Raw genomic sequence first — 10,911 nt, forward strand, 5'->3', positions numbered from 1 at the left:
GCAAGTGATGTGAGGACTCTAAAACTTCACCTGAGCCTCCCTCGGCATATGGGTGAGTAGATAATGGCTGAGTTTTCATTTTTGGGTGCACTATCCCTTTAAGAGTGCAAAAATACAAACTTGTTTCCAGGTTTTAGGACTCATTCCTGGAGCGCTCTTAGGACAGAAGCTGTTATTGCAACAGGTGAGCTGTAACGGTCACAGTCGTGTAGCAAGCACTTCACTACTTTCATGTTTTTAAAACTGTTGTTATCAAGAGTTTATTGCATGATTTTAATTTGGTTTTCAGTAAACTAGCACTACCAAGTGACGACCAAGTAGCTCGCCCAGACTGCAAAATGAAACTGAGGCAGAGCCGAGCTGGATTCATCAAATCATCCGGTGTAAATCTGCAACATTTATGTGGTTTTGCACAACAGGCAACCCACACAGCTCTAACTTATGGATCAGTTACTTTGGGCTGAAACCGGCCCGGCTCTGGCACAGATGTGTTTCAAATTTTACACTAGGATCAGCACTGGACCAGTTTCAGGCCGGATCTGTTGTACAACAGATGTACTGTTAATTAATTAGCTAAAGCTTGTTATAGCTAGCTAGCTAGCTATAACTACAGCAGTGCAGCTTTTGGCTGCACTGCTGTAGCTAGCAGGAAAACCAAATATAAACGAACTTTTATAGATTCTTTTGAATAACTTCTCACTGTATTTAAAAGACGACATTTATGATGCTGATGTTTGTTGTTTCACAGCTTTAGAACAAGTTACTTCAAGGTTCACGAGTTTCCCGCCAAAAGTCTTAAAATGTCAGCTGTTTGAGGTGAACTGTTGTGATGGCAGTGAGCGGTTATCAGTCTGCTGCTTTGGTTAAAGGGGAAATTCCACCACATGTGAACTAAACAGGGCAAACACAGGTGTTATTTTTTGTAAGTGTGACACTCAGAGGTTAGACAGTAGAGTCAGTCTGTGTGGAGGTGATTGTGCTGTGTGAGCTGTTTCCAGGCCAGTTCATTAGAAGGGAAGCTGGTTTGACTCGTTCTCTTCACCTGCTCTAATTAAACCGCCGTCGCTCCATAAACTCTGCCGCTGATCGATGTCTTGTCTTGTAGGTGCTACGCTTGAGATGGATGCCAGAGTCTGTCTGTTGGTTTGTATCAAAGATAAAATGGCAGCATCTTTAGTGCTCAGATTTCCTGGATCTGGATCAGTCGTCCTGCGCGTTGGCTTCCTCCTCGTCCTCCTCAGGTACAGAGCCTTTCAGCTTACCTACAAACACAAACGTGAGTCAATTAACAATATTGAATGGATTGATTATTGGTTCCAAGATACTCCTTCAATTCCTTAAAAACCCACAGTAGCGATAAGCGGGCCCTCACAACTTTACGCCTGTTGGGGTACTGGCAGGATAATTAACAGCAAATTACATGTTTTATACTTAAACATACTCTCAGAGCGGTGACCAGATCCATCTCAAATTTGGTCACTCAACTTTATTGACACAGCACCTTTCATACAAACATGCAGCCCAAAGCGCTTCACGTGGAAAAACTGGAATGACGGACAGAATTTAAAGGAAAATACAAAGAACTGAACATTAAGTTTTTCTGAGACGAGAAAATTACAAGTCAATGAAATATTAAAAAACCAAACCAAACAAAACTAACAAACAAAAAAAGATGATTAAAAATCCACAGAATAAAAAGAAAGTAAATAAACAGGGAGGATACAATAAGGTAAAAAAAAAAACAGTGGTTAAAACTTGACTGTGATGTTCCTCCAGATTAAATGGCAGATTCATCACAAGCAGTTTTGCCAAAACCTTCCTATTTAAAATTACTATTTACTATTAATGACTATTTCCACAGAGAAACAAACCCAGCCCCTTAAGAGAGCCAGTCCACCTGACCTGCAATTTCTTACTTTGATTTTCGGAGTGATTTTGAATCCAGCCCTCAGTGTGTTGATGATTTTGGTTCCCACTGACTGTTGTTTCGTCATTTTGTTCTAACTAAACTGTTCAAGACATTCACAAAATAAAAGGAGCTGTTAGCAGTAGAGGGTGAGCAGCACAAAATCCCTCTAATAAATCCTCCTGTTTCCAGCTGCACGTCAGACGCAGCATCAACAGGAAATACCTGCTAAATCCTCGAAGAAGAGCACGAAGCAGGCAGAAGTGTAATCAGTCACTTTCAAGTAATTTAAGCCCAGGTGCTGAAATTGCGAACACATGCAAAATGAGACTGAGGGTCTGAAGTCGAACCAGAAGATTGTGCGTTCCACCAGCCGTTACAGTCGATCCCATTCTCTCTTTCCTTCCCTTTTGTTCTTGGTGCAGCTCATCCCATCTGTGGATGGTTTACCTCTCAGGGCCATGTGATGAAAACATGTTGCATAAAGCACACACTCATTCACAAACACACAGAGACGTTCAGCTGTTAATGCAGTGACGGGGGAGGCTGATCTCCAAACAGTAGGGTCACACAGATGTGAGGGAGGCAGCCTGTAATGTTTATTAATTGCTGTATAAATGCTGCACACAAACAAAACATCGTGTCCTTACTTTAATCTTCTACTCTGTAATGTTTTAATCTCTTAATGCTCGTCCCACTCCTCTGTTCGTCTGTGCTGCCACTCATTTGGTTTTCATGTTACATTTTTTAGGTCAGAGGGTACAGATGCCCCCGTCCAAAGGCCCCGGATGGCCCGTGTTAGGGTGTTTGTACCATTGGTGGAGCTGGATCAGGTGCTGGCCCAGGGTAGCTATCAGACTTTTTACAACACTTCATTCGACTTCTCCATATTGTCCTATAATCTTTTCACTTATTATCCGTACACTGTTTTTTTGGCACTTTAGCTCCGAATTCTTCAACGTAAACTTCATTGAAACATCAAAATGTTTAACACAATTAGAAGTTGTCGCTGCTAGGTTCAGTGTTCATAACTTTTAATATTTTCTGAACTAGAAAGAGAAAGTTTTCTCAGATTTAGACGCATGGAATTTTCTTGCTTTTTGCAACTCATCCTCACTGCGACCTCGTCACATGTACACGTTTGGTCATGGACTTTCCACGTCGGCAAGGTACCCTGGGTGTGTTCAGCCTGTTACATGCATTGTCTGTTTTAAAAACACACTTCTGTTTCACAGGAAATGTCCAGTTTGCATACATGTGTTTGGATTTAGGAAAAAAGAACAAGGTTTAGCTTAACAATCTCACAGGAAGATAACACTGACCTCCCAGGTGAAAGTCGGTGGTTGTTGGACCCATCCAACACTTCTTACGCTCACCCTATTCAGACTTTCGCCGCCTTAACTTTCATTGTTTTCCCTCCGACACTCCCAGGCAACATTGCAAATAACAGGGACTGGCTGCACATCACACCAAACGTCAAAGGACGGCTTTTTCATTGATGTCTGTCACTTGAAGTCACTGCCCAAGCGCCAGATTTCAATGACTTCAGAGTGAGACCGGATAAGTTTTTATTGTTCTGCCACTTTTTGGCACTGAACCGGTTACACATTCTTCAACATAGAAACTTCATTCAGACATTAAATATGTTTACCCTTTGAAACCTGGAGCAACATCACTTTTCTTGTGCTCAAACCTTTGAACCCTGAGCTGATCGGTGCAATTTATTTCAAAAACATGGGAAAACAGACAACTTGGTAAGAAATCTCCCACAAATAGCAAAAATTAATAGATTTAGAAAATATTTTTTAAAAACTGGGGAAAAAGTATAATTATAATTATTATTACATATTTAAAGTTATTGTACAGAATTATTAATTTTTAAGCACTTTTCCAGGTTTTTAACCTTTTTTTTTAATAATAATTTCCTTGTTTTTAATTTTCTCTTTTCACTAATGTCTTGCATTTTTTTTGCATCATTTCTTCTTTCATTGCTCAGTACCTTCTTCCCATGTTTTTGAAAGAAATCAAGCCAATATGGTTTCAAAGGGTTGAACACAGTTCTCATACCTGTAATTCTTCCTGACATAATGTTTTCCAGGATTTTTGGCCCCATTCTAGTCTCCATTTTAGTCTCACGTGGCGGCGGAGGAGGGCTCACCTTTGGTAGGGCGTATTTCCTCGAGCTTCACATTGTTGTGCTTTCAGTTGTAGTAGGTGTTTCAGAGGACGCGTTTTTCACAGTGGACAAAGTCTTAGTTCAACTACCTGCAGCAACGGCGTTCTTGTCATCTTTCCTTCTGACAAAATCAAAGTAATGGGAATATTTCCAGCTGCTTAGATAAGTGTTTCCATCTTCATAATTAGCTTGTTGCTTTGTGATGTGCCTGTGCAGCGCAAGCGAAAATGAGTCTGCTGATGTGATGTTGCATTTCAAGTCAGTAGTGATGTGATAAGAAAAGTAACATTGTAACAAGTCGTTTGGTTTTTGGGTAACTGTGATATTATTACTGAATTTTTATTAGTAATTTTTTACACTACACGATGCTGGAAAAAGTAATTTTATTACTTAGATGAAAGTATGGGGACCAAGTAAGTGATTGTTGATGTGGGCCTCAGAGGACAATGAACTGTCCAGGATGACACAATGTCTCTTAACCTGAGGGGAAGGACGGACTTTGGGGTTATCAGTAGTCAGAGAAACTATGCAGTTTAGCCAAAGTTGATTTAGTACCCACAAGAAGAAGCTCAGTTTTATCACTGTTATGTTTGAGGAAGTTGTACGAAAGCCAACATTTATTATCCAATAAGCAGTCAGAAAGGGAAGTGGGTAGAAGTAGGCTTGGTGGACAGATAGAGCTGGGTGTCATCAGCATAGCAGTGGAATTGAAAGTCAGATTTTCTGAAGATATGGCCAAGAGGTAGAAGGTAGACAATAAATAAAAGGGGACCTAAGATGGAGCCCTGAGGAACACCACTAGTAACTGGAAAAGAGCTGGATCTGCGGCCAAGGAGACATCATTTAAACCAGTCAAGAGCAGCGCCAGTGATACCGATGGTAACTATTTTCTCTCTGGTCTCTAGATAAAGAATACTCAGACATTCAGTAAATGTTTCAATATATTACATCTTTATTCACAGCCGTTTCTACACAAGCAAAACCATCAGTGTCACCTACAGTAATTTGAATTTAGAGTGATTTAGTACATTCAACTAAAATATCTCTGTGTCTGTTTGTGTGCATGAAAGAGACAGAGGTTGCCAAATGAAAACATACAGTATTAATTATTAATGTGAGCAGCAGGAGAGTGAAGAAGCAGTGTGTTAGTGGGATCAGATGGACAGCAGTGAGGAAGAGGAGGAAAGGTTGGTTACTGAGAGACAAAGAGATGAAGGTAGGCGAAGAAGGCTATCGGGAGACGGAGTCGGGACTGGATGCGTCCTTTTTGTGGTCACATGACAAATCTGAGAAAAGGGGGGTGAGAGGAGGGGGGGGGGGGGTTGAAAAAGGGAAGAAAATGGAAAGATGGTGCAAAGCCACAAGAAAGAGAGAGAAGAGTTAGTGCTGTTAGCAGTGATGAGGTTCACAGAAATCAGACTGTTGTTATGGAAATGTCAACGTATTAGTAACAGACTGAGTGTGTGTGTGTGTGTGTGTGTGTGTGTGTGTGTGTGTGTGTGTGTGTGTGCGTCAGTGTTTATTTTTCAGTAATCAAATTTCAATGCCATATTTTTAGTTTAATTGTACATAGTCTTGTTGAATCTACACCAGTATTTTACACAACCTTAAAGCTGCAATCGTCAACTTTGGTAACTAGAAAGCAGAAAACAGAATCCAGTGATTTCATGTCCTGAGACAAATATGTAGCTTTTAAGCCGCCAGTTTCATCCGTCTGGTTTGGTGCTGGACAGGTAGTGTACAGTGGATTTATCAGAGGTTAAAAAGAGCAGCTCAGGCGTAGTTAAGACCCCAGAGAGATCAGAAATGTCCTCAACGCTGCAGAATTTTAATTTAAACCTGATGCGGGTGCTAAAAACAACTCCTTTTTATATAAAATTTGAGTCAATATTAATATAAAAACATTGATTAATGCAGTTTTAAGTTGTATCAAAGAGCAAACTCTTTGTGACAGTTTGAGGATAACCTTACTGACAGGCTCACAGTTTTATTCTATGTGTGATCCCTGCAGAACTCGACCTTTATGTTGAAGATTAAAATCCTTTTTGGTTCGACCACAAAAGGTCATCATAATGAAATACACTTCTTCTAAAGTTGACAGAGGCAAAAATAAAACTCACAAAAGCATTTTTGGTTTGATTTTCAACTGTTCCAACAATCACCAGCTCTGGTTTGGTTGATATAAACCATGGACCCTGTATGATTTACCAAAAACGACTATCCAACACATTCCCACAGAAAATTCAAAGCTGTTCTTGATCCATATTTAGAGCGTGTACATGCATGGTCTCATTTAAAAGCCAACACTCTGACGTTTTCCCCCGACAGTCAGAATCACTGTAAGTGCTTCTGTCATTGAGTTACACAGGTTTCAACACACTGAGATTAAAGGTTTTTTTCACCTGAATTTTTCCTTGGAAAAAGCTGCTGCAGGTAACTGGGAGGTACTGGCTGGTAAACACCATTGAACCAAAGTATGAGAGCTTCTCTAGTCCGATCTCAAATTTCATAACAATACTGTAAAAAATGACGATTTTACGTGTTTTTCTAGGCGATTTCAAAAAGGACATTTTGGAAGACTCAGATATATTTCGGCCGCGCTTTGGAAAGCAGAGCTAAATGGTAAACAAACATGGCAGCACACCGGTAAGGTAAGACAACACGTTTACATGTCGATTTCTATATGTTCTCTGACATTTATCCTAACGATATGAGGCGGTCTTTGTGGAAAAAAAGCTTGTTTAGTGGACTAACTTTGCACTTGAAGGTTGCCCGTTCACTTACGTTTTAACAGGTCTGACGCTACTATGCGCCCCGGCTGTATCTAGGCTAACGGCTAACATGCTAACTATTATTTTTATGTCACTAGTCACTTGAAACAAATTTAGGACGATAGGAGACAGGTTGAAATAAACCGACATTTCCCTTTAATTTAAATGGAGTCTGGTGGATTTGTGAGGGCAATTTGGGGCCATTTCTGGTTAAACAAAAAGGATCTTACTCTTCAACAGAAGGGTCTGTCTCTGTCGTGTGACAAAATACAAACTTTTAATTTTAGCATTACATTTTAATTCATTTGAAGATTGAGGCTTTACTGAGATATAAACTTGTTCTCAATCAGGGTTTATTGAGATGAAGTTGAGTGAAATAATACAGTGGTTGAGATTTAGTGTAAGTTTGCCAATTAAATTAATGTAAGTGTGTGTGTGTGTGTGTGTGTGTGTGTGTAAGGCCGACAGTATACTCCAGATGATGTTGAAAATGAAATGTTTGTGCAGTGTTTCGGGCTCACAGCCAAACAGGAGCACTGTGTTTGGTGTTCGTCACAACAAACAGTAAAATTCCCTCTAAAACACACCACTGACAAACAGCGTCATGTTACCAGCTGCTCGTCTCACTTCCTTTTAATGACTCTAGTTTCCTTCAGTCAGATCTGTAGTTGGAGCACCACTGTAAACTTGAGGAACATCAGATTTATCGTGCAGTATATTGTCGGCCACAGCGTGCACGTTTTTCCGTCTTTACCCCCTGAGCTGTTGCTCTCTGCCACTCCTCTCTCCTGATTGGCTAACAGCAGACTCGCCTCATTCCCATTGGCTTCCTCTGGCCCATTGTGATTGGCCCACAGGGAGGCGGTGGCATAGAGCTGTGCTGTGATTGGGCTCAGCTGGTCGTCTGTGTCACAGAGCCCCGCCCCCAGAAGGTGCTGCTCCACCCCCAGCTGAAGCTCTGAGGAGAAAAGAGCACCTCTAGTGGAGAGACGCTTCAACTACACACACGTAGACACACACGATGGGAAAAATCCCGAGTAACGAAATTTGTTATAAAAAAAATTATAACTGAATTCAAACTTAAAATGGATGAAAATCCAAACGAAGACTAACAAAACAGATGAGCAGCTTCCCCTCAACGACATCTCAACATGGCGGTGTTTAATCGTATGTTTAGGACAGAAGGTCGCTGAGTCAGTGTACAAAATCTCCTGCTGTCCACAGGCATTAGCTAGCGCTAGCTAACAAGTTCGGTTGTCTTGTTTTAGACGATGGAGGAAGATGATGTGAGTGGAGCGTTGATAAATTGGGAGCGTTGTCTGAATGTAGCGTTGGGTTATCCAGAGCAGCGCACTCTCAGAGTGGCAGAGCGCACTCTGGACACTCTGTCTGTGGAGGCGGAGCAGCAGAGCGCCGAGCGAATGTGTGATGATACACAATTATATCTATCAATAAAGCCAGAACCTGATCAATTAAGTAAACTTCAAACATGCCTTATGGCCGGTATACACTGTGCGATTTTGGGCTGTCCCAGAGGAAAGATGACCATCGTGGGAGAAACGTGGCGATATCTTTGGTCGTGGCTCTAAAACGGTGGTCTTACGTCGCACTGTGAGACAGGTTCAAGGACGGCTGTTGTCAACGTCTTGCAGCCAAAGATAACCTGAGATAAAATTCTGACGGTGTCAGAAATTTAGGATGACCATCTCCTAGTCATCTCACAGTGTGACAGCTGCTACGTCTACTAATCAACCAATAGAAATGCAGCAGGAAATGATGCAATGGTCACCGCGACACCGGCACTAAACCCAAACAAATGATCGCTTGCCATGGAGGTAAAGCGAACAAAAAGAAGTGTGTGGAACTCCCAGAAAGAGGAAAGTTTGGTGGAGCTGTGGCAGCAGAAGCCTTGTTGATTTGATGTTTCCTCCAGCTGCTATCATGACCACCAGAAAAAGACGCTGCATGGAAGGAAACTGCAACTGCAACTTCCAGGTGAGCAAGATGGATGACGTACGCTGAAGTGGTGCACGCTGATGACGTTGCATATTGACGTACGTTGTAACCTGCAATTCAGTAGTAAACGGCCATCGTACAATCTGCACACATCAAACATGACGTCGTACCAAAGTCTATTACATCCACGTCTCACAGTGTGTCATGCAATGGTCTTATAAGACTGCTAAAATCGCACAGTGTATAGAGGGCATAAGACACACTTTTGTTTACAGTTACAGACATCTGATAAGAAGCAGAACACAGATGCAAGTTACCTACATTGAAACTGTGTCCAAATAGTTCAAGGGGTTTTTGACTCTCAACTGATTGATTAAAGTAAAATTAATATTATTGGTATGCTTACATGTTCTGCTCATGTTTCAAACAGCTGCTGTCACTACGAGCAACCACGACACATTCAGTCACCAGTTAAGTCACTTGTTAAACCGAAACACTGGACACCACTGCACGTGTTCTGTTTGTGATCCAGATCAAATAATGTTTACTTTGTGGTCACTGGGTTCCCCTATTGTTATATTTACACTAGGGCATTAACGACAATTTTTTTCAAGTCGACTTTATCTGTCAATAAAGTCTAAGTCGAGCCAACAAGTCATTTGATGACGTCATCACACTGACACGGCGGAGGAAAGTGAAGTATCTCCACACATGTGATGTGTGTCTGTCACTCTCAGGCCTGAACATACTCAGGCGTACTATTAGCGCAGCAGACTCCGCGAGGAATGTCCACAGTCATTCGGCCTTTCATAGTCGAGCGCACTTCCACGTTGTAGTTTCCTGTAAAAAATGTCCGTGAAAAATCCCCGCGATGTGANCAAAAACACCTACAGACTGATTATAGAGACTTCTCTGTCCCACACACACACACACACACACACACACACACACCTGAAGTCAAACACAGACTGTAGAGGAGATGAAGGTTGTGTTACGTCAGCCTCTGTAAAGTGTTGCTGTAGCAGAGCTGCTTCCTCTGTAACACTTAAATTATTCAGAGCAGGCGATGATAACAAAATGACAACAACAACAACAACAAAGTCTTTTAGAGATAAAAGCCGTCAGGCAGGTGCTCTGACGTGAAGACGCTCCTCAAAACATCACAGCAGTGTTCAGTAGTGCAGAGACAGAACAGAACGCAACTTATATAAAACCTGCAACAGTCAACAAACACACACACACACACACACACACACACACACTGCTGCCAATAAAATATTAACAAACAAATGAACAGTAGGTTATTACAATAACTAATTTTAATATCATAAATCCGACTGTCTCCAGAGTTATCAGAGGGAGGTGTCTTTGCTTCTGTTGCACTTTGTATCAGCACGAATCAGCAGTTTTATCACATTAAAGCTACGTGTAGAATTTTAAAGTTTCAGACTGTCCAGGTGAAGAGAGCAAAAAGTATAGATATCACTTCTGTTGATTACTTACATGTAGACAGTTATCATTATGATTATTAATTATTAATTTATTTATTGATGTTTTTATTTAACATAAAACTTCAATTAGTAGCACCGGCTATTATTTGCTTCAATCCCTGAACTCAACAGGCCCATATTTGAGACAGGCCTTTAATTCCTCTCACACAAAACTGTTGCTCAGCAAAGATCAGGAAATACAATCTATTTTTTTTTTTATTTAAACCAGTATGAACTGCAGTAGAGGAAAGTAAGGAACCTAGCCTGGAAATCTAGACTCAAATCTAGAAAGATTTTGAGTCTGGCCCTCAGCGATACACCCTTCCTACCCAAGGGGCCGCACTAACTGAGGCACATTAAATGCCGTTGCACGCAATTGGATAGTTCGATATCCAGCCCAGGGGTCGCGTTAACCGGATATTCTCAGTCATTGACCAGTTTTTTACAACAATGACCGGAAAATCTGAAGGCCGTCGGCCATTTTGACCGGTCGCAATTACAACCCCTGCCCACTTGGCGGCAGAGTGCACAGTCAGTGGTTTAAGTGGCTGCCGTTTTCACACTGCAGAGAAAAAGTCATTCATCTGCTTCATGTAGCGTTGTTGACATAAC

The 10,911-nt window shown here is 41.4% G+C and overlaps 1 protein-coding gene across 2 annotated transcripts in view; it reads right to left on the minus strand.

Moving 5' to 3' along the window:
• Positions 1–227: 227 nt before the first annotated feature.
• The window catches only part of ppp1r1c (protein phosphatase 1, regulatory (inhibitor) subunit 1C), a 22,925-nt gene continuing 12,241 nt past the window's right edge, over positions 228–10,911 (minus strand). The window contains exons 5-6 of one of the 2 annotated variants that reach the window (XM_050071334.1): positions 7,608–7,811; positions 5,025–5,368 (exon numbers count right to left, since the gene is read on the minus strand). In XM_050071334.1, the coding sequence (XP_049927291.1) occupies positions 5,313–5,368; positions 7,608–7,811 (260 nt within the window). In that variant the 3' untranslated portion in view covers positions 5,025–5,312. Of the gene's footprint in view, positions 1,263–5,024; positions 5,369–7,607; positions 7,812–10,911 lie in introns of those variants that run through there. The other variant, XM_050071335.1, reaches the window with a different exon arrangement.

This window comes from Epinephelus moara, chromosome 19, assembly GCF_006386435.1.
Source record: "Epinephelus moara isolate mb chromosome 19, YSFRI_EMoa_1.0, whole genome shotgun sequence".
Lineage (NCBI taxonomy): Eukaryota > Metazoa > Chordata > Actinopteri > Perciformes > Serranidae > Epinephelus > Epinephelus moara.